We start from the raw sequence: 26,252 nt of genomic DNA on the forward strand, positions 1-26,252 counted from the left end.
TTGAAGGTTAACCAATTTTAAATAGATCTCAGTCAGCCAATGCTCACTAAAACACAGAACTGAATACTTGTTATCACTTAAAAATAAAAGAATCTTATCAGTTCGGACTTCCATTGTCTAATATAATATAAATTGATTTGAAATTCCTGAAAAAATATTAAAAAGGTCAACAGAAAATAACAATTTTATTCGAACAAAAAAACTGAAATTACAAAGAAATAACATAAAACCAAACAACAACCAAAAAATTAAAATTGAAATATTAATAAAAGCAGAAAATTGAAAGTTATCAATAACAAAAAATTAAAAATAGAAATAAAAATTAAAAGACTTCAAACCAAGTTGTCACGACGTTTCGATTGTTAGTATCCACAATCGTTTTCGGGTGATAACTCATCAATTTTTTTCGCAAAACTTTGAATATTGATATGCAGAATGTTCACCCAATTGTCACTTCTACAGGTCCTCTCTGAGTGAGACTCGTCCTGATATATAATTACAGCTGCTGGTGGACTATTTTCTTTGAAAACGTGTAAAACCTGGTCGGGTCGCTAGTACTCAATATACCAATAAATTTATTGAAACGTGATAATTAATTCTCATGCAAGAAAATGTCTTCATTTTTCCGAGGAAAATGCATAGTGAGTGTATGTTTATGTTGAGAATATCTGGGCGGAATCTGATCCTATTACGATCATATAATATGATTTTCGTCTGCATATACTCAACTAAGCGATCGTCAACTAATTTGTGCAAAATTTTTCAATTTTAAGTATATAAACAAATTTCATTGAACTAAATAGGTGATTTTTTCAAGAAGGATGGGTTTGTGAAAAAATCATATACCTAGGCTTTCTACTTCTCCAGCTAAACGTGGCAAATATTCGAAAGAAGGAAGAATAAATCAAGTACTCATTTGAAATTTATTTCCAGATATTTGTATTGGTTATACTCATTTTTGCGTTTTTCATCACAGTAACATGAATATTTTTCAACTCTCATCCTCAACAGTTTTTCTAGGGGATACGAGAAGACATTATTGAAAGTTTCTTCAGATATGTGATGGAATTGGTCGCTACTTGATGAAAATACACAATTCATTCGAATAACTCTTTTCTGTGAGATTTTCACTGGTCAGTTTACTAAACTGCAATTCATGAAAATGTTCCATCAGCTCATTAAAGTGCATTTCCGTTGCCTTTCTGCATTTTATTTATCTTATTTTAGTATCTGAATGTTGCCATGTAACACAGTACCATGTGCTAAATGTAGTTATATAGGCTTGACGATAACCATACAATGTAATTTTTGTCTGAAAGGTAATAAAGTAGTTTTATTATTAGTATTATTATATGCACAGAGCTTTATATTGTTTGAGCTTCATATAATTTGAGCTTTATATAAAAAAATCATGAAAGAAAAGGATATATAATAAATTGATCACCAATTTTCATATAAGAAAACCGATTCTAAAGAGAATAATTCAGTTCTATAGCGTCATTCTGTACATTTTCAAAATTCTCAAATCTATCAATTCCTAAGCACTCTAAAAGATTGAGTTATATACAGGGCTATTCAAATTCGTTTCTGTACATGGGGATCTCGTAAACGATAAGATATAGAGTGTCGCTTGTATTGTAGCAAAGTTGCGTATTTTAGAGACCTATTCAATAATGTGAAAAAATCTGGAGCTATACAGGAAAATCCAAAACATCCCAAATAATTTTTTTGCCTATATCTTCTTTATTCGCAGACATATGGAAAATCTGTCCACATTTTGCTACTGGAACTTGATGTGGTCTATCAGAATATGTCCCTAAATCTTTTATGTAGGGTGTCATCTGACTTGGGCCACCCCCATCTTTGACTTTTTAAATACGGACCTGTATTTTTTGTTGTAGTTTTTGGATCGTAGACGTTCACTTCATACTGAGAGAATAAATTTTATTTTATATTTCGGGATGTTTGAGTTGTATTTGTTTATAATTGGGTGAATTATTCCCTTTTAAATTACGGCCCTGGAAATTGGTTGACTGAGTTAAATAAAAACATAATAGGAACTTTCACGTCTCCCTATGTACCATAGAGGTTTTCGAGAGTTTTTTTTTTTCATTATTAGGTACCTATTCATATTTTTTCATATTTCCATTGCTCTGAGCGTTTTCTACAATGAACTTTGAATAAGAAAACCTTATATGAATATCTGAAACATATCTACATCAAATATATATTATATGTGTTTTAATAAGCAGAAAAAGAAATGATAGCAATAATAACATCCGAAACGAACACTATAACTGTAATGAAAATTGAAATGAAGTAATTTATATACCCAAAAAAATTAATGGCGCAATAAATGTTCGAATTGCAGTCCTTCCATTTCGAGACAAATAATGGGTCAATAAGATTGCCTGCAAAATCACCAGATCTCACTATTTTGGACATTTTTCTATAGGGGACATTGAGAAATAGGATTTACGCTGGCAGAGAGATAGAAAATGTGGAAGAATCGAGATTGAGAATTTTGAATGATTTCGCAAAATGTAGCAAATGAGTGTATTGAGGGCAATAAATAATATGAAAAACCGAGTTCAAAAATTTCTCGAAATGGAAGGACTCCAATTCGAACATTTATTGCGGCATTAATTTTTTTGGGTATATAAATTACTTCATTTAAAATTTTCATTACAATTATAGTGTTCGTTTCGGATGTTATTATTGCTATCATTTTTTTTCTGTTTATCAAATATATTTTTCATGTAGATATGTTTCAGATGATCATAAAAGGTTTTCTAATTGGAAGTTCATTATAGAAAACGATCAAAGCAATGGAAATATGAAAAAATATGAATAGGTAGGTACCTAAAAATGAAAAAATAACATTTGAAAAACTCTACCGTACATAGGGAGACATGACAGTTGTTATTGTATTTTTATTCAACTCAGTCAACCAATTTCCAGGACCGTAATTTAAAAGGAAATAATTCACAGAATTATAATCAAATATTACCGAAACATCCCGAAATATAAAATTGAATTTGACTTGTCAGTATGAAGTGGACGTCGACGATAAAAACTACAACAAAAAATACAGGTCAGTATTTAAAAATTCAATGATGGGGGTGGCCCAAGTTAGATGACACCCTATATAAAAGATTCATGGACATATTCTGATAGCCCATATCAAGTGTCAATATATCTGCGAATGAAGAAGATATAGTCAAAAAAATAATTTGGGATTTTTTGGTTTATCCTGTATATCTCCAGAACCAAAAGAGCAATATTCGCTTTTTTCACATCATTGAATAGGTCTCTGAAATACGTAACTTTGCCACGATTTAACTCACACTCTATCTCTTATCGTTTACGAGATCCCCATGTACAGAAACGAATTTGAATAGCCCTGTATATAACATTTGAAAGAAAAAGGATTGAAACTCTAATCTTTTCGAGTAATTAGAAATTTAAATTTTGTATACTTTTTTGGGTTTATTATCTTTCATAATCTTAAAAAATGAAAGCTAAATGAATAGAGAATCTGCTGAAGTGTAATGAAGGGCTGTAATTTGGAAAGTTCACCCCATAAAGTTACTGCGTAATATAAAATACTGCAAAGTCCAATTAGTCAGTAACTTGTCATATTCATAACACATGACACGAGTTCTAATTTCTTTTGACACAAGTCAAAAAAAGAAATTATTATTCTGACACAAGTTAAAAGCAATTATCACTATCACAGTTTGGGGCGAGATTTTTATAGTGAATTTCAGGTTTCGAAATCAGAAAAGGATTGTTTTCCGAAACGTCCACCACTTAAGAAAGCTAAGTATAAATATTTAATATTTTCATTTGATTTTTTCGATTTGTAGGCTGACTAATTGTACTTTTCAGTATTTTATATCACGCCGTAAATTTTCGGATTAAACTTTTCAGTTTACCCTTTACTACACTCTAGCTTATTCTCTATTAACTATGCTTCGATTTTGTCAGACTGGTGAAGGTTATAAACAAAAAAAACCAATATTGAATATTGATATATTTGTGAATTCTGAAAAACTACTGAATGATCAACTAGAATTGAATTCTTCTCCTTTTCTGAATCTGTTTCCTACTGTGGAAATTGGTAATTAGTTTATCACATGTCTATCACATTTTCCTAAATGATGTTGAAATTTTTGATCAAATTTCATAGGAACTCAGGTAGAATGATCAGTCGTTAAGTAGGTAGGTCATATGATTCAAACTGTTGAAGAAGCCGTTGCATAGCGAAACACCTATAATGGTTTTGTAAACTGTTCAGTGAAAATCTCACAATGAAGTGTTACTCGAAAGCTTTTTTTCAGGAAAGATATTTGATTGAATATTTTCCATGTGCGAACATGAGTACTTCGAAAAATACCTCACAGTGAAAATTATATCGAAACCAAGTAAATCCCCTTCGGCTCTTTTCAGCAGTACTTAAAAGTAAACAAATATCACTCACCTGCAGAACGAGCGTCTGATTGCTGACGATGATGCCGGCAGTCCCGTTGCTGAGCAACCGCTCTCCATCTCGAAGCCACCATACGCGGTGCACCTGAAATCAGTTCCCTGATCAATTAAAACGAAACATCTCCGTCGGTTATGCAAATGGAAATCGCAAATGTACGCTCGGAAACGACTTTCAGCCGCAAGACATTATGCGGATGGCCTCGGTACAAAAGACAGGAAACAGGAAAGTCACAATATGCGTTGTAACATAGTTTTATACAGCATTTTTTTCATCTTTAAGTGAAAAACGAAGTCGAATCAACATAATCCAAGACATAAATGTAATCAAGACTTGGTGCGACTCGAATCTTCTCTATTTTAATATAGAAAAAACAAATATAGTAACTTTCAAATGTACTCTAGAAAATGGGAATATTTAGAATAAAGATTGCACAAAATTTTTGAGCCTTTATATTGACGGTAAATTCAAGTTTGAAGCACACGTCAACCAATTGAAGAATAAAATCTCCTCAGGGTGCTATGCAATGAGAATTATTTCAAAGAAAACTTAGTACTGCCACGGCTATGAACGCATATTATGCATTAATTGAATCTCAACTGAGATATGCCATTCCTTTCTGGGGTATGTCACTCTAGTCTGCTAGATTCAGAACTTGAACTGCATAAGAGAGGCATTAGATATGTGTTCAAACTAGGACCGCGCAATTCATGTAGGCAGTTATTTGCAGAGAAAAATATATTGACAGTTGTGGCTCTCTTTGTGATGGTAACTGCGTGTCTTATACACCAACATAGGTCAAAATTTCAATATATTTCTTCGTGTCATAGCACTCGCCAAAAATCTAAAAATAATTTTGAATTACCATTGCCTTCTTCATCCCTAGTAAAGGACTCCATTTTCTATAAATGTTGAAATGTATAACCACTTACCGTCTCATTTTAGAAATAGCCACGATAGTATTGACAGCTTTGGAAAATACACAAAAAACCTCGCGAGCAGACCCTATTATAGTTTGCAAGAATTTCACAATGATAACTTCCAGTGAAATTGTGAACTGTCATCTGTCCTTTATTGTGGGTACTGTATAGGATACTCGATTAGATTGTTAAATTATAAGTTGTAAAATTGACAAAATGTTCAAATAACATTTTATGATTGATATTTTATTTATTTTTTGACACTTATTCTATTGAATACAATTCATAATTGATAAATGTATATGTATATATTTTATTTCTGTACGTGCATATTTTAATATGTCAACAGAACAAGAGTTTTTTGACAATAAAGTATATTTCGATTTGACATTTGCCTTTAATCCAACAACAAGAGAGGAAAATGTGCATAGCCTTTATAGACCTAGAAAAGGCATTCAATAAAGTACCATGATGAAAATTATGGAATATTTCAGAAAAAAGAAAAATAAACAGTAAAGTTATCTAAATAATGAACACATTTACTAGGATAACATTACCTGTATCATAAGCAACAACAGAAAATGTGAAACTTTCTTAACACAGGAAGCATTAAGGCAAGGTGGAGTCCAGCATTATTCACAGTGTATTTAGACGAAATAATTAGGGAGTGTTCGACCAAAATGGAAAAGCTACATGTTGGGTATAGGGGTAGACATCTCAGAAAAATCTTCTGCAAATGACACCGGAAATAACAAAATTCTACAAAAAAATGTAATGACAATAACTATAATCAAAACAAAAGTCATGCCAATAGGTGAACAGGCAAATATAAATATACAACTGGAGTACTTAAATATTGAACAAGTGAAAACTCTTGAGAATTTGGGTGTAGATATAGATCACAATGGAAAAGAAGTGGATAAAATTGATACCTGGATAGAGAAAACAATTGAGCTTCATTGCACAATTAACAATACATCTATAAACAAAAGTTAATGTATTCAAGTCGATATAGAGACTGTCCTAACATTGCGTTGCGAGTCCTAGGTACTAATACAACGGCATAAGAACAAATTACAGGCGTTAAAATGTAGGTGTCTTACATTAGTTAGAAGTGTCATGAAAAAAAAACTGAAAGACGAAACTTAGGGAAGACTTGGAAATGAAATCAGTGCTGAATTTAATCGAAACAAGGCTACTGAGTTGGTGAGGACAGATAATGACGAATATAAGATAGGTTAAAAACATCGGAAGCGAAAATAAATGAGAGAAAAAAAAAGATAGACCTAAGCAAACATGGAACGGTATACTCTATGAGATACTGGTGATATGAGAAATAACATGGACGAAGGCGAAAATATAATAATGAGAAAGAATAATGAAAATTCATACATAAAGATATGTACCACAAGAAGTATCGTTAAATGTTTGAACATATGACCCCACACTACATTGTGGCCATAGGGAATTTGATTCCATGTTCTGTTTACTCATTGTGCTTTATACTGTCTCTGCTCCATTGTATCAGCATATTGTACTGCAGATTATTCTATTGGCTGAGAGTAGCTTATAAACCATCTAATGGGAATGTAGATCATTTTAGTTATATCAAATTACCTTTGGAACATTCGAATGTTATTAGAATTGTCATCAACTTGACATATAATTATTGAGCAGGTGAATTCATGATAGAATTCGACTATTTTCTTTTCTCGAAATGAAATTGTCCACCGCAGAAATGATGAATATGTTCTAAATTTTGGATGGATATGATAGAAATTGTATATTAGCCAGTAGAATGTATACTGTTCGATATGCTAACTCAAGGTATATACGACCAAATAGTTCGAAGGGTTATAGGAAGATTTGAGGAAACAGGCAGTGTCAAGCATGAGAAAAGACGTACTAAATACAATTGCAGTAAATGAAGGAAAATATTTAGCGCTGATGAGTTCAGCAGTTGAAAATCATCATGTACGTACGAGGGAAATTGCAACAGACTTGGATATAAGTCATACTTCCTTGAAGCATGTTCATCCATACTGAATGAACCTGTTTCATGATTTTTTATTTATAGTTCACTTTTAAATTGAAAAACAGTGCACTTTGTTTCATCTCTCTAAGTACCGTAGTTTTCCCGTAATTTATTATTGAAAATCGTATGTGGTAGGGTGGTGACGTCACGCCCCTATTCCCGCTTCTTGTTCGATTGACCAATAGGAACAATAGAAATAATCAACATTGCCAAATCGTAAAATTCAGGAAACCTATAATTATTAATTTAATTAATTGATTATGGGAGTGAATATGAACCCGTTAACGTTTTAATTAATGAAAAATTCTCCACATGGAATAAAATGTACACGAAAAATCATGTTTGCAAATAAGTTATATATCTAAAATCAGTACACAAAGTCGAAAGATCACAAAATATTTACCTAAACTATGATTTTATGCATTATTTAATAATATATAGCAAACTGGATTGAAGAATCATTTCAAATATTCAATTTATTCTATCATCCTTAATCTGTACAACTGCAATTTATCATAAGAAAAAACGATTCCTACATACATACCTCTTTCTAATATAGCTACTAAATTCAAGCGTTATAGGCTCGCTTAGGTAATCTGTTGAATCTTCTAAAACTTGAGAAGAATACATTGTATCATACAACAATATATTGTATCAAGTATAGACAGAATTGATTGTACTCGAACTGATCCAACAAAATCTTCTGAGGTAATAATACCATTAATCATAAAATAAAATTCAATTGATTTTGTTTCATACTTTGAGTAACAAGATTGACTCCGGATAATACTTTCTGTGAAGAATACTTGAAGTTGAAATAAAAAACTCTATCATCAAAATTCAATATTTTCGTTCCCCTTTCATTTATAGTCACTTTTTAAATGATTTTCATAAAGTCTTGGAAGAGTAGAAGGATTGTAGTTCTTTCTTTTCAATACTTTCACCAATTTTTTTTTCATCATTTTATCCTTTAGGAACCTAAACTCATTATATGAAATAACTCACTTATAAACCAATGCGCTTCCTGTTTTCTTGTGCCTTTCCGCAAAATTAAAATCAGCACCATATTAATATTCAAATATATCTATTAGACACTTTCACAACATACACAAACTAAACTCGATGAAAAAACGAATTATTTCTACGCGAGCTGTCAGCTAAGAAAAAGTTGAAACTCAATGTTGCGAAAACAAGCAGAATGGATCCGATATGACATACATTTTCAATGCCGAATAAACCAATAAATTGTGATATGGTTACCCCATTTTCCTGAGAAAATGAACGATCAATTAAAACTTTCTGTAATTATTCATTCATATTTTTTTCATAAAAAAAGCCTGCAAACAAATAAATATACAATAATAAGATCGCTCGAATCCACGAATTAGGCATAGATATAGACAATGATATTTGCCTTGATAACTGATATAGTACAAGTTATATCTAAATATAATTCTAAATAGAATTAAACGAGCTGAATTTTCAAATGGTTTTCGAATGCTCATGAACCCTAATAAAATAAACCAATTATGCATTTATGCCACCCACCAAAAAATAATAAATTTAACGTTACTGGTATATTAGCCATATTGTCATCTAGTCAGCCAGCGCCCTCTGTAGTGTATGCGACAATGTGCTCTTTCTAATGTCAATGGTTTCCACAAATTTCGTATTTTTGTTAAAAAATAATTTCAAAATGGATGTTGAACCTAGTTTTGTTAAAGCTGACTTCCGACAACTTACCAAGAGTCGATTTTGAAATGATCGATAAATTTCACTTGAAAAATTTGCAATACTTTGATACCGAAATGCAGAATGAAAAATTAAAACAGTAGGTGGTATATTTAGTAGGCCCCTTTTATTCATATGACATTCATTTCAGACTTTGTCTTTTATCGGAGGATGGAAAGTTTTGATTTAATTTTTATTTAATCTTGGCCAAGGAGCAGTAAGGTGATTGAAAAGAGAAGCAAAAATATGTACAGTGAAATGTAGAACAGAACATATCAATCCAAAAATAACCTGAAAAAATATTTTTCGGAATGTAAACTAATGACACGGAAAATGCAGCAAAATAGGTATCCGATGAGACCTACTCCTTACAAAAAAAAACGTTCTATAATTATATAATTGTAACGGTTGTATTCACACCGAGTTGACAACAATAACAACAAAAATGGCGTCTGTCAAATTGTATCACTAGATCTGTGATTCGATATTAAAAATCAATACCCTTGGCAACTCCGCTCTAGACACGATCAATTTTATTGGTCAACAGACATGCGGCCAATTTAAATTCTTGCTTTTCAAATTTTTCTTTTTTCTGCAAAAATAAAGAGATTTTGGGACCGATTAGGCTTGATAAGTATAATATACCCCTAACTAGATCAGTTTATAAGCAAACCAGTATCATTTTCCATAGCATGAAACAAGCCCATTGAGTCATATCACGGACTCTATGAAATGGATCATGATACCAGAGTTCCTTATTGCGGAGAATCATTGAATTCGTTTAGCGAAGAACTAAATGTTTTGAAGTATGTCCTGTTTTCTGATAGGTCCACATTCAAAAGTAATGGCATGGTAAATACACATAATATGCACTACTCCTCAACAGAGATGCCCCATTGGATGAAATAAGTCAAAAACCAAAACAGGTGTTCGATAAATGTTTGGGGGAATAAATGGCGATCAGATCATGGGACCATATTTCTTTGATAGACCTTCGAAATAAATTATCACAATTATTGAAGAATATACTGACTGCTACAAGGCAAAAGTTATATTACCAACACACAAACCCTGTAAGGAGGTTTTGAACAGGTGGCGTAGAAATGGAAAGTTTCGAAGAAATTGCCCAATTTAATGGCCAACACGATCTCCAGACCTCACTTCCCTAGATTTCTATCTATGGAGATATGTTGAAGTAAAGGTCTATCGAGAGAAACCAACGACATCAGGAGACATTACAAGCTCAACTTTAGTTGAAGTTTGAAGGAAAATTATTGGTAGACTAGAATTATGCATAACTCGAAAAGAAACATTTTTCGAATATCCATTGTGAATTTGTGAGTATTCAAACTGCTATATAAATCATTCCCATATTTCGAAAATTTTATCATCAGTGAAGACCTACTGTTTTTGACATGGCCAACTCAAAAACAATAGGTCTCAACTTTGTTTGTTGAAGCGTTCCCCTGGAGATTATGAGGATATTTGAAATATTTCTAATATTGAAATATTGGAAAAACTTGTGTTATTAGGATACACTTCCGTTCTGCTGTTCATCCAAATATACTTTCTATAAGTGTATTTGAACCGCGTCTTCGACTTTTCAGCGATTTTCGAAAAGCTATTACCACATTGAGATCTTTATCTGCCTACTCTTCAGGTAGTGGAGAAGCTGCATGGGTTTTCTTACTTGGAACGCACATGTATACCTTTCACCTGTTGTGATTGTCTTTACAAGTGTCCTTCTGTATCTGCATTAACGTATCAAAATAATGTAGAACTAAAAACTGTGAAGTGGTATTACACGTCAATCAATGAATAACTAGTTGAATGAAATACTTGTGACAACTAGTTTAGTTTATCTCCTCCCTTGTTCATTACTTCAGTTCTGTTTTGAAGTCGAATATTTTCACTGAAAGTTACATTTTGATGTACATACTGATATATTTTCATCCATTAATGATAATGCCATGTATTTGTAGAATGCTCATATTTTATATATTTAATAATATTTTTAATTTTATTAAATATATAATCAGTATCGGCATCCAAAGGGGTAATGCCACATCGATATTGGGTACTCTTCCGTCTACTCAATAATTAGATGAAATATTCCCGAACCCACAAATCAAATCAAAATTTCCTATGAACAACGCAAAATGGAGTAAGCAGATTGATCACTTCCCAATTGTCTCAGAAGATGCAGTGGAAAATAAACAAGTTCTGGAAATATCTTTCTCTCCCAAATTCGAAAAAGCCACCATGAATATATCTGATTCAGTTTCAAGAAATTCAACTTCAAATTCCTCATTCCGTTGGTCCAATGATGGGAAGAACATTGCATCCGTGATTACTGGAAAGAAAACAGCGGTGGCGAACGTATCACCAACAGCTACAACACAACAGTCAAAACCCTTGGGCTTTATGGGTTGAAAAATATTGGCAATACCTGTTTCATGAACAGTGTAATCCAATGTTTATTCAATACGACATGGCTACTGGAATATTTGAAAAAGATGAGTACATGAAAGATATCAATATTAATATTTCTATTCTCCTTCCAAAAAAAAGGTCGATAAAAACTAATATTTCTAGTTCGGAGGGTGCTTTAATCAAAGCTTTTGCAGAAGTTATCAAGGAATTGTGGTCAGAAAATTCATCTGATAGAGCAGTGAACACAGTCCCCTTAAAAAGTCAGATTCAGAGTTTTGCTCCTCGATTCCTGGGTCATGCGTATCAAGACGCCCAGGAGTTCCTTCGTTATCTTTTAGAAGGTTTACATGATGACGTTAATGGAATTATTAAGAAACCTAAACCGACTTTAACGGAGATTAACGAAAAATTGAGCGACAGCGAAAAATCACAAAAGTCATGGCTGATTTATTTGAGTACATATAACTCTAAGATTGTAGATAATTTCGTTAGTCAATTAAAATTCACGATGGAGTGCACACATTGTGGACACTCATCTGTAATCTTCGATCCTTTCTGGGATTTGTCACTCCCCATATCAGAGAGAACTATCCAATTGAGTTTATCACAGTGCTTGTATTTCTTCACAAGAGAGGAAACTTTGGATGGACATGAAAAACTGACGTGTTCAAGTTGCAAAGAAAGAAAAAAATGCACAAAGTCTCTATCGATCCATGAGTTTCCCCATATTTTAGTTATTCATTTTGAAAGATTTTCTCTGACAGAAAGATTCAGAGGAAAGTTAAATGTTGCCATCGAATTTCCTCTAGATGGATCAGATATGAACAATTATGCAGCAGGTAATGTGACTCCTTTTCGCTATAATCTATATGCACTTTCGAATCACAGTGGGTCTACCTACAACGGACATTATACAATATTCTGCAGACATCCTTATAATGGCATGTTGCACGAACACAATGATTCACAAGTGTCATCAATTTCACCAAAATCGCTTGTGAGTGGAGATGTATACATCCTCTTTTATGAAAAGGAGGAAACGAGTTCGCACCTTTGAGCGATTTGTAAAGTTATTTTTGAACTGTTCATTTTAATGTTATGTATAATCTAGTCAAATATTTTAATAATACATTTTTTCTATTTCCAAAACGTTTATGTATGTATTACATCATATTTTTATTTGTGAAATTATAAAACAACGATAAAAAATAAAAACAAAAATAAAAATTAATTGGCGCTCCGGGGCGACTTCATTGATTCCAGTGGCGCATTTGCTTTTTCAGCTGCAGGAAAACCAGGAAAAACCTGCAGCACCACATCATCTGAAGATCTTGATCTGCCAATGTTCTCTCTTCCATAAAACAAAATGTAGGGTGTCTTCAGAGGCTCCAATAGATTCAATACATCGCCAGAACACTTCGTGACACGACTATCGTCAAACTTGAAACAGCCCGTTTCGTCTTTGACCAAGGCGTAATAATGATCAAATTCAACGCCAGAACCACACTGAACAATGACTGCATGAATATTATAATAGTGGTCTACTGGATTGAAATGTTCATCTATTTCAACCTTTGAAAGAGTTTCTTGCTTCCGTCAGAGGTTGAGTTTTGTTTGAAAATCATCAGTGTCATTTAGATTGATTGGTGCCTTAGCTATACTAGTTTTCTTATAACAATCAGTTATTTTTGCGCATGTTTGGCAATACAGTCGATCATCACCTGTTAAAAATTCCATTTTCAGACGATCTAACAATAAACTCTTCACGGAATGGTTATTAGTCATATTAGGAAACGCCAGATGAAGTTTCAGAAATTCACAGAAGTTTTCACTACCTCTTGAACATTTACTACAAAGTAAACTGGTGAGGATTTTTCCAGCAAAAGATTAACAAACACAAGACAAGATGGACTGTACGGAATCATTCAATCCAGAGCGGTCGCGTGTACTGATTTTGCTATTGTAAGAGTATTCAACAAGAACCCCAAGAATTCGGAGCAATCCTCTTGTTATCCTAACAAGTATCTTGTGGGCCCCAAAGACTCCTGAACATTGGTTGGAGAGAAAAATGATACATTCTTACGAAACTGCAGCTGCATGAACAGGTGTTTGAGTTTGATGAATAAGTAGGAAACATTCCCGTTCTCGTTCATCATTTAAACCTCGTTCTTGAAATTCTTCGTCATGAATGCTATTCATGTAGCAAGTGTTTCCTAAATTATCCAATCCAATTTTCTCCTCTACATTTCCAGAACAATTCTCTACTGATTCGTAAGGACGAACATGTTCCACAGAATCTCCATAAGAACCATTTCTCAAGCTGCGATCGATCCTGCCAAGTGAAGAAGGGTTTCGTAGAGGGATCGATTCAGCTCATGCTTCATGAAGCTCTTCCACTGAAAGGGAACCAGAACTACGAGGACTGCAACTCATATTTGGGGGGCAAGAATGACCTAAGTCCATTGACCGCACTGAAAAAGAAGAAGGTGGATCAATCACTTGTGAATTAACCTTGATAGGCGACTGATGAATATCCACATATATCTCGGCTTGTTTCGAAAAGATTTCAGTTCCGTACTGAAATTAGGGCAATGCATGATCTCATCACAATTATGTGAAGGAGAAATAGTTCCAAGGACCGAAACAGCATTGCCACGTTGAATAGCAAGACTAATTCTTTCTATCAAAAAAGATGTAGAACGGTGATCTTTAGTTGCTTGGCATATTCTCCTTCCGAGTTCATGAACGAATGACAGACTCCGGGCCATAAACACCAAAAGTTTCAACCGCTGCTGGATGGAACAGATGGTTGTTACCAAGATTTTGGTATTTTTTTCATTTCAATTTGTCGCCAGACAATGTTGCAGTTCCAGCAGGCTTCGAACTTCCAGCTAGATGATTATTCGAAAGTATTCTTTTCAATTATCAGTTTAGAGACCCGCGATTTTTGAAGTCAAAATAATTCAGTATTTTTGAACCAATATCCCAATAGTTCATTTCATAATTTGAGGGTTTTAACTTCAATTTTATAATCAGTTTTATAGTCAGATGCATTTGGGGTGTCATTATGATAAATTAAAAATTGTAGCGATGAATTCATTGGTCCAAAATCCATATTTTACAACTAATTTTAAACAATTCTGAAATATTAAATCACTCACAAGTTCACTGAATAGTTCTGTTATGATTTTCCGATCTTACAATTTCTTGATTTTTTTATATTGAAATGACGACCAAACTTGATTTACCAAGATATTATTAATCGCATAAAGCCATGATATTGCTGAAATCATTTCAAAAATACTTGAAAACACTTCATTTAAAAGCTTTGGAAATATAAAACTTTCCCAAGAAGATTCACTGAAGAATCTCCTAGTCAAGAGAGTTTCATTCCATAGGAATGAATTTCTCCTGGGGCGGACCTGTATCAGCTAATTTATACAGCTCGCGGTAGCACATTCAAAGTACTCTCCAAACCAAAACAATTGAACAATTTCTAGAGAGAATCTTGGGTCTTTGCATATTTTACGGGGAGTTGTTTTAATTGGAATTTAGGAGTTATAATACTTCGGACTAATTGGTATTGTCGAATGTAGAAGGAATCTTCGGATTCGAAGTGAAATATTTTCACGAAGTAACATGAGACTGTTTCAATTGTGATAGATATTTTCTGTCGCGATTCTGAGCATCACAATTAGAAACAAATGATGGAGTACCTAATATATTTTCACAGATTACATTCGAATTTACAGTAGTTCAAATTTTAAGATTTTTTCATTGTAAATTAATTCCAAAAAGCTAGAAAGCCAATATTATCTTTCGTAATGACCAAATAAATAACGCATCAATTGACCAGAAATCTGTTTTTCTTTTGGGGCCTGAAACAATGATTCAATGAAAAATTAATCTCTTATTCCATATTTTTCCTCGATTATATTTTTTAACTGAATATAGACGCCGAAAACTCAATGGAGTTCAATACTCAGTAAATTCCATAATGGAAATCGTATCACTGAATAATAGGATAGAAACACATACCAGTTGAAAATGTAAGTAAGTAAGTAAGAATACTTGCGCTCATATGAAATTTTATATCATTCAAAATAAAGAAATATGGGAATCGTGATTTACTAAATCGAGTGATATTTGAATCATATCAAGTGTAAATTTTTCATTCTTTCATCTAATTTTCAATTACTTACTGAAATATTACCTTGAAGAAATAATGGTTCAAATAGATGGAATTGTAGATCACTGAATTTGATTCTGCTGAACTTTTTTTATGAAACAACTGATTCAAGAGGTTTACACATTTGTGGCTATAGTTTCTGAATTGAGTTTCACAAACCATTTTTTCTGATGGATTATTCAATTTCAAATCAAATGGTGTTAGTTTCGAGTCCATGCTCAAAGTCTCTATGAATTCAATTTCATATTTTAAAATAGTGTCTACTGCTGAATGGTAAACGGTTTCAGCTATTGATATCTCTATAATTGGTTCTTCCTGTGTAATAACTCGTATGAAGTTTTTCAGTGCTCTATGCAGTTTTCAAATCTCAAGTCGTTATCTATAAAATCTCAAAGGAATTCAGTACTCAATTTATTTTCGAAAACAGTTTCATTGAGAGTAATCGGAATTTTAAGGTGAGTCATCTCAAAATGATTCTCATACCTCGATTTTGTAATTTCTGCAACTGTCCCATTTGATTTTGGTTGAATAGATACATCAGTGTGGCACAGTAGTCAAAGTGTGGCTTTATTATGCAGTTGTAACAAGTTAATCTAGCAAAGGTTGATAAAGATTTTGAAATTCTAGAGAAAAAAATACATTTTCTCACATATCTTTCTAATGGTATATTCAGCATGCTCATTCAAATGTAATTGATGGTCTTCAATGAATCCTAGGTACTTAATTCTATTTACAATTGTGAGTTTATTATTGAATATGCTGATATCAATGTCGTTAGTATCAATCTTTCTTTGATTCAAATTTGTTGAAACAATCATTGACTTAGATTTATTGATATTCAATTTAAGCTCATTCACTTGTAGATATAATTCAATGTTCTTTAAAGATATTTTGTAGAGCTTCTTTTAAATCACAGTTTTCCGTATATACAAGGTTATCATCAGCAAATAAATTAATATGGTGTGAACCAGATACATAGATGATATCATTTATATGAATAATGAATAGCAGTGGTTCTAAAACACTGCCTTGTGGTACATCTATGTCATTTATAATTTGATCTGACATTACATCACAAATTTCAGACCAAGACCAAGGCATTTTTCACTTTGGTGAAAGGGCATCAAGCAGCTATCACAGAGTATAAACTTATCCTCTGCAATCAATTCTGAACATTTCGAGCACTTGTTATCCATCGTACCTAACCTCACTTTTCACCCTTTGTGTAAATTTTTGCAGGAAATTCGAAAATAACAATTCCACTTTGGAGAAATAGGGTTGCCTTGTTATGTGTATGAGCAATTATTTATAGTTCCTTTTATGATTATTAAAATTTTCACGGATTTAGTTGCGAAATATTAAACAATAACATTGACGCTTAGGTTGTAGAAGTTCAAAATTGAATACGCATTTAGGTACATCTTCAGATAAAAGAATCTTCCACTATTAAGAAATTGATTCTAATTGGAAATTGATACTGGTATATCTAAAAAAAAATGAGAAATAGAAATCAGTGCGATGTCAAAAGATTTCAAGAAATTAGTCGAACGATATTTTAACAATTTGTCTGATGAAGTGATGAGACATATTGTGTTTTGTACTTCTGGAGTTGGATCGCGAATGTTTTGTTTTCAGGCTCTAGTTCCATTCAACATTGGCTTATCGAAAGTTAAAGCTATAAAAACTTCCAAACAAATTACAATTAGTGAAATTATGGATTGTTCAGTTGTTATTTCACGCAATACACAATTGTTTCCCATGCTGTTATTCATCAAAACTTGAATATCTTCATACATAATGGAGTTTACTTCACCAATGACAAACAGTCATAAACGTGTAGGCGTCGCGAAACTTTTTGTTTACTATATCCCAAATTTTAATTTGATACTGAAGTGATGGATGTCTGAAACTCGAATACTTTATATTCTGGAAGAATGAAAATAAATTTTAGCTATTAAAAATACCTTCTTTTGGAGGCCTAAACTTTCAGAAGATGTGCTTATGTATTTTAATAAAAAACCGAGTTTTCTATTTTATATGATTCCAAACCAGAGACAGCACAATCTCAGGCCGAACAAGTCGTTTCTTTCAGGATTATTCTCGATGTCAAAGAAATTTCACTTTGTTTTCCGTATAACTCTTTATTGTTCCTTTTTCTTTTGGACTCTTCGTTATTGAAATTTAAGACTCTCGCTTTAATACACCTAATATTCAAATAGGTGGATTTGTTCTGAGACCGATTCGATACCGACCGATATGATACTTATTTTCAGTAGCCAAAAAATATAGAAAAAAAGTTATTTTAGGCAACTGAAAAAAATAGTGGCTTCGTTACTACTGAGCATTGGACAATTGAAAAAAATACATTCAAGAAAAAATGAAAACAATTGGATAACGTATGACACATGATGAATGTGTTGGTTGCTAGAGTTTCCTTGATTTTGTTCTATGTAAGATAATTTTTCTGTCTTCTGCTTTCGGTTATCTTCTCTGTTTATTACTGGAGTTTTCTTCACACATCAAATCGTTATTTTCAACACCTCTACACGTGTTTCGATCACCAAGTGATCATTTTCAAAGAGGAAGATTAAGATTTTAAGAGGAGTTTTAATCTTTCGCTTTGAAGATGATCACTTGGTGATCGAAACACGTGTCGAGGTATTAAAAATAACGATTTGGTATTGGGAAAAAACTCCAGTGATATTCATTACTACACCAAAGGTTCCAAACAGTGCATCATAAGTATCTTCTTTGTTGTTTGGAAGATATAGAGTGGAATGAAAAACCTAAAAAATGCCTAAAGCTTCATTTTCATAATGCATATCACCTTACTCAATGGAACATTCTGAAAGGCAACATTGAATATGTGAGTTAGCTGAATTTTATAATTTTCAGGATTTTTTTCTTTGGGATGTTTAAATGGAGAAATGAAGAGCAATATACATTGTTTATCTTCTCCATATTCCAATAGTCAAGTTTTAAGATGAATATCTATGCAGGGTGTTTCAAATTCAATCCTTACCATTGTGATCTCGGAAACTATGAGAGATACGAAGTTGGTTGCCCATTCACCTGACTAACAATATGCCGTTGAGAATGTTACGAAATTCCGCGTATATCCGAAGATATCCGGAAAAAACAATAATTTCGGAAAATGGTTTTCATTTTTTTCTGGCTTCATTTTTCGAACGATTCGAAAATAAATTGCACTTCCTCATTGCCACTTTCTTTCTGCTACATAATGGTGTTTTCAGATTTGCGATCTGACGTTTCGTCTTCCGTCCATTATCATCAACTTTATTTTTTCTTATGGGCGCTACATTGGATTCTTCCTGTTTTAAATAGAACTAGATTTTACATTTTCAATAATGTATCATAAGTTATCATTGTTTTTCGAAAAATTGGAGATAATAGGCTTTTGTTACACTCAATGACATTTTCTCATTGTACAAGTCATTGAATTTTTGGCGAAAAATGGCTTTCACGAATGAAGAAAAAAGAGATATGATACAATTATTACAAATACGATAGATACAGTGTTAGGACATAGGATATGCATTTAAACTTGTATCCCGAAAGACGACAACCACACCGAACTATGTTCAAATCATTGGATCAAAATCGCACCGAGTTTGGTTCATTTGAAAAACCGAGGAAAAAATACGGAGGCAGAATGGACCATGACCTATTATGATAGAAATCATTTTTTTTCAATATCTCATATTTTTCGAAAAAGGATGATAACTTATGATACATTATTGAAAAGTTAAAATCTGGTTCTATTTAAAAAAGAAAAAATCCAATGTAGCGCCTATAAGAAAAAATAAAGTTGATGATAGGGGCCGGAAGACGAAACGTCGGATATCAAATCTGAGAACACCATTATATTGCAGGAAGAAAGTGGCAAAATGTGTGAGTGTAATATATTTTTGAATCGTTCAAAAAAGAAAGTCAGATAAAAATACAAACCATTTTTCGAAATATCAGTTCCGGATATACTCGGAATTTCAGAACTTTCTCAACGCATATTGTTAGTCAGGTAAATGCGCAACTTTGTTCCCATTTGACCATCTTTGTGTCTCTCATAGTTTCCGAGATCCCAATGATGAGGATCGAATTTGAAACACCCTATACAGCGCACATTAAATTCTGGATTTCCATCCATTTTATATTCGATTCTGAACTGAAGAATTCTTGAAAATTTTTGACTCAAAAATTATTGATCGGATCATCAGATTTTACACAAAAATATATAATTGTGATATCAATCTATGTGCGTATTACTATTGCACGAATCATTTTTCCAGAGCTCGGTATATAAACATTTATTTTAAAGAAACTATTAAAAATTGCAGAACTTTCTCAATGTCATTCTTATGAATGCCATTGCCATCTTTTTCACGCTCCGTGAAATTCTCTGAAATCTGGTTGAAATAACAATATTCCCCTGACGAATGCAAGCGACCATCAATTTGGTTCTATATCGAACTATATTGAAAACTTTCAGTTGCGATTCCCGTTCAGTTAACAGTACCAAGATTTTTTTATCTTGTAACTGCATCACTGAAAAGCTTGCAAACGCTATCGAACCTCAGTCCAAAATCCCAATGTACCGTGTAAATAAAGTTTTGTGAAATATTTCCCAATCGAAGGAGATTCCAGTTTACAAAAGTTTGGCTTTTTTGTCCTCTAATCCGTTCTATTATGTTGGAGAAAAAATAAGACAATATTCATTCTATGACTAGGAGAATGGAGAAATGACGACGGTGGATGCATATATTTTCATTCGAAGTCATTTTTCCTTCAGTATCGTAACAAATTGTTCTTCTTCAGTGATGCTTCAGGCTGTTGATTTTCAATCAACCATTTTCTAGAGTAAATATACAAGGTACGGCACGGATTTTGAAAAAAAAAACATCCATTCAGAACGGAGGAGTGCAATACATAATTGTGTGAAGTTCTCTCTAGTAACAGAATGTGAGACCCAATTTTCGAGTACGAAAAAAATCCCTAAAGAAAAACCACGTATTGTAGGTATATAAAATGGGTATTTTCATTGAAAGAACAATTCAGCCACCAAAAGTTGAATTTTCTTTAATTCACCTATATAGCGTTGTTTCACTTTATTGCAGGATTTCAAATGATACCAAACCTTTCTTTAGTCTACAGAATTTTCAGTATAATATATCGTCAACTCAGAATGTGACAATAATTATCAAATATACAAGATGAAAAACGTGTAAGTTCATTTTTGAAATCTGTAATTTTTGCTACCCGAATAGATAAAAAATAACGAAAATCAATTATCTACTGAGTGATTTGGGAATGAGCCATATAATTTTACAATACTCACTTTGTTCTCATTCACAACGGAACATCAATTCGTAGGTACTTTGAACGATAAATTTATTAATCCTACCACAGTCTACAACAATTTACATTTGTTAACCACAATTTGGATTGGATTCCATAAATGAATTCCATTTGAATTACATTCCGTTTAAATCAATTTTGTATCTGTGTTTGAACATGTTGAGCTCTCCATAAAGATATTATTTGAAAAAAAAAATACTCTCAGAATTTGAATTGAAGGGGTTATATTTTTAGGAGTGATTAATTTTTGGAAAAGAAAGTTTTTGGCTTTCTACTACTCCAGCTTGATACAAAAAACAAGGACGAGGGAATCTTCCAAGGAAAGGAAGGAAATAATCAATTTCACAATAAGTAACTCTAGACATGGATGTGTAGATCATGCAAAGAAGTTACTTTCAGACACAAACTGAAAGAAAGTCCTCCTGAAACAGCTACTTTCATATAAACATTGAATTACACGAAAGAAAAAAATTCTTTCGAAACAAATACTTCTATATGAACACTGAATTATACAGATACTTTTCTCTACTCAGTTTGTATTTCAAACATTCGTTATGGAATAAAAATTAGATATCATTCGCATAAGTTCTACTTTAAATGAATGGTAATAAATTTTACTCACATGGAACACAGTCACCCTCACTGGTATACACCGATGTTTCGCCTTAAGACACTTGCCCTAAGGCTCTTCAGTACCAAATTGGATAACATTATAGAAAATACACACAGTTCATTCATAAATGACGATTTTTAATGTCACGGAATAAGCTTGATCTGCTTATGTCATCGATGACATCGTAATGACATTCATTCACCTATTTGATTTAATCCCAGCCAAGAGGAATCTTATTTGAATTGAAGAGGTTATATTTTTAGGAGTGATTAATTTTTCGAAAAGAAAGTTTTTGGCTTTCTACTACTCCAGCTTGATACAAAAAACAAGGACGAGAGAACATGTATAGAGTTACTTATTTAGAAATTGATTACTTCCTTCCTTTCCTTGGAAGATTCCCTCGTCCTTGTTTTTTGTATCAAGCTGAAGTCGTAGAAAGCTAAATACTCTCAGAATATATATTACGAATATTCATCTGGAATTTCATAAAAATGTATAGTGATATTCTTTTCTTTTGAAAGTGTTTTGTGCATTTTAGTCTCTTGCTGATTTTCCGACTCTAGGTTAGACGAAAATAGTCGGTGAATGGGAGCAAAAACTGATGTAAATTTTCAGGATTGTTGATTGTAGTTGACTCCGAATAGGTTTCACGCTTGTTGCTGATATGACTGTTCAGTATCCAACACCAATCCTGTCGGTATTTGGTAATTATCATTGAGAAACAGCCTCAGAAGTAACTTAGTAGTATCAGATAAAATATTTCTGTATTTATTTAATCGAATGCACAATTCAAATGAATTTTTGTCTGCAGTAACAACGGTACTGGAGTTGAAAACGTCTTTTCATGGTGTGATGTACGGCTCTGACGTAGTTGATCTCTTTCCTAGCTACTCGTAGGTTCTTTCATGGACTATGATGTAACGAAAACATACTTTGTGTGTACGGAAGATATGGACGTAAATAAACGCCCCACCTGTCTTATCTGTAACATGAGATCTAGAAAGAGAACTCTTGATCTCCAACTGTTGACAAACCCTGTGGTGCAGCCAGGAACTGAGTCACAGTCGCCTCTCCGAAAGTAGGATAAATTATGAATATGTTTTGAACTGAATATTCAGATCAGCAAACACTCACGTTCAAATGATTCATCCAAACCAGAGGCCAGAAGCGGTGCACAGCTGTATTTGTATCTTCAGATATACCTAGCAGAATAATCAATTGATGGATGTAGCCGTTACTACGTGGTAGGAGATCATAATGAAGAGAAGAGAATTGAATCTTACTATGTTTTCAGCACTTTTACTTGTAACCAACGTTACTGCAGTTTCGTCCTATAAGGACATTTTAAAACTTAAACATTAAACTAACAATGGTTGATTATATTATCCCTTATATAGCACCCCTGTAGGTAATAATAGAGTACGTGTATTGATTGAGTACCTGAATTTAGTTTACTAGTTACAATGAAGATATGCTAATTTGAAAACCGGTGAGTAAACCAAATCGATTTGATCATTCAGCAGGTTGCACCCCCAATGTTTTGGCTTGTGAATTTCCAAGGATTCTACATAATTGAGTTTGCAACCCTTCCTTGCATAGTGCAAAATTTCTGTATCATTCAGATTCGGGAACTTGTGGTTGCATGCCAAGAAATGATTTGAAAACGTCGAATCATTTTTTCTCAGTCTGAAGGACCTCTCTCATGTTCAGCATACCGTTTTTGGAAATTTCGACCACATTGTCCCACGTAAACACTATTACACTCCGGACACTAGAGGTTATGAACTTCCAATTTCTCCAATTTGTCCACCTTATCTTTGGCATTGAAAAGGAAATCAGATATGGCATATGGTCAGAATGCGACTTCCACATTGTTTTTTTAAAGAAACCCTCAATTATACCCTCCATAATATGTTAGAGTTGACACAATAGTTGAGAAAAGAAAAAACAATGTGGAAGTGGTAAAAGTTACAATTCTCTTTTCTTCATACTTAGCAGATTTACAGATGCCCTCATTTGGGAAGGGGGATGCGAACCTTAAGATGCCTATATATATTTCGACGTGGTTGGTTTTAGACCTTCCTAATGACCAAATGAAGTATTTATTTGGTCAAATTTGAATTGGCATAAGCTGCAATAGACCTTCAGAGATTTTATAATGGAGAGTTGAATAGACTTATTCACTTTGAACCTACTTTTCTATCTAACTTTCTCTGAATTAATGCAATTGAGGAAATCAAAAGGTCTCGAAATGTTGCACTTGACAATCCCCAGGCTTCTAATCATCTCTGTCAAGAGGGCTCACAATTCAAACTTTGATATTATGTGAAGAAACATGGGTTGGGTAACAGGATCCATTTTTTCAAAAAAAAAACTGTTTTCTTGCCGACGTTTCGAGTTCAATTAAATTCTTCTTCAGAGCCAAAAAGTAGTTTCTTGGTGTTGATAATATTTCTATTTTAAAAACCAACAGACATATTAGACACATATTGAAAATAATAAAAAAGCATTGCAACAGACAAACTTCCGAGACAACAACAACCCAAAACGACATGAAACAAACAAATTATATTATGGCTTGTCAGATTCATGGGAAAAATTCTTTCGGCTTTCTATTCATTCATAATTGAAACAAAAAATGTGAAAACTTCCGAAGAAAGAAGAAAGAAATCAATAACGATAAAAGAGTATGTGAAAGACATGGTTTTAGATACACACTGGTTGAAAAAACTTTTTAGAAACAAATGCTTCCTCATGAAAATTGAGTTATATCAAAAGAAAATATCCTTCCGAAACAATGACTTTCACATGAACATCGAAAAATCACTTTTTTCATTCAGTTTGCACTTCAAACATTCGTTATGAAATTGAAATAGATATCATTCTTAGAAACTATACTCAACGTAATTAATGGGAGAATATCGATATGAAATTTCACCAACGTGAAAAACCATCATTGGTGAACTTTGAAGTTCCACCCACCTTTATTTTATCACCTCATCAGAACCGTTTTGTATAACCCTATAAGACGAAAACTTTTCAGCCAAAAGATCCCGACAGATAATATTTATCCAAATTGTATGTGAGAAATCCTTCATTCATGCAAGCACTTTTGTAGAAACCTACAGCTTTAAAAGTAGTCCGACTCTGCCGCAATACTATCACTCCCAGAACTAAGTGTTTCTTAACAGTTTTATAGGGGTAACATAGTAGCTAAAATACGTTGAAATGCTTGCTACTGATACCAATTCATTGTCGTCATAGAACGACGCCATTTTAAATGATAGCGATCTGGGACACTGAAATTAGATGAGTTGAAAATATGAAATACCGCACATTAGTGATATTTACAGCTGAAAAATACATAAATATTATAACATTATATTATTAAGAATGAAGTGAGTTAAGTTTGTGACTAGAAAATTAATACTTCGACAGAGTGAATTTTTGTATAATTAATAATTTTACCGAAAACATTTATAAATGAATGGCGCGCTTGAATTTTGTTAATGATAGGCTATATATTTGTCAATATAATTCCATATGCAGTAAAAATATCAATCTTCAAAACACAAACAATATCTTTGACAGTTTTATGAGTGCAAAAGTGAAATTTTAAAATGGTTTCAATCTTTCTATTTCTTAGTTTTCAGTTGGTGACATATCAATTATATTTTCCTAGTGTCCAATACAAAATTCCTTCTTGCGTCTTCAAGAAAACATTTTTAACACTTTTTTATTTTATTGTTATTTTATGTTTATTTTATTGTTATCGTTTTCGGCTGTATTATATTTTATAACGCCTACTTGGAACTACTAAAAAACTTTAATAAAACTGTCTTCCGATTATTTCATAGGTATCGCTTAAATATGTTGCAAAAGTGCAGTAAGGGAAGTCTTTACAAAACTACTTTTTGAGAGTGTGAGACAAATTTTATAGTAACTGCCAAAATGTTTATAAAACTCTTTTGTAGTGTTTGTAAAAGGCCTTATAAAATATTGATAATAACTATAATGTTTAATAAAACGGTGCGAGTTTCCTATTTATAGCAGTTTTATGAACACATTGAAAACATTTCTGGGAGAAATGTAGTTCAATAATTTGTTTCTCCGAAACGTTTCCGCAACTATTATAAAATGCGAAATTGCTAGTTGGGTAAGTATCGTTGAAGTTAATCATTCTTAGATTTCCTACATGACACTGAGGGCAGCTGACCCCTGTGATATCCTCTTGAGTCTCCAACTCACTCAATATTTCAGTCGATCGAATAAGGACAGGTGAGATATTGCCGTTGCTCATGAGTTTCATTGAGGCATCAAGTTTCGCAATTATTCGGCCAAACAACAGTATCCAATCTCTGCAACCACTCTTCGAATTCCCAATACCCATACTTCCATCAACTTGATTGCAAACTAACCCAAATTACAGCCAGAGGTGACACAATTTACAGTTGCATCAAACCACTTGT

At 32.8% G+C, this 26,252-nt stretch overlaps 1 protein-coding gene across 2 annotated transcripts in view; it reads right to left on the bottom strand.

Annotated features, from left to right (window-relative positions):
• LOC111505295 (nephrin) overlaps window positions 1-26,252 on the bottom strand; it is a 1,173,166-nt gene that overhangs the window by 193,326 nt on the left and 953,588 nt on the right. For both annotated transcript variants that reach the window (XM_074176034.1, XM_074176035.1), the window contains one exon: window positions 4,484-4,576. In XM_074176034.1, coding sequence (XP_074032135.1) covers window positions 4,484-4,576 — 93 coding nt within the window. The remainder of the gene's footprint in view (window positions 1-4,483; window positions 4,577-26,252) is intronic.

Source organism: Leptinotarsa decemlineata, unplaced genomic scaffold, assembly GCF_025532065.1.
Source record: "Leptinotarsa decemlineata unplaced genomic scaffold, Ldec_3_MD MMD2_tig00001393_RagTag_RagTag, whole genome shotgun sequence".
NCBI lineage: Eukaryota > Metazoa > Arthropoda > Insecta > Coleoptera > Chrysomelidae > Leptinotarsa > Leptinotarsa decemlineata.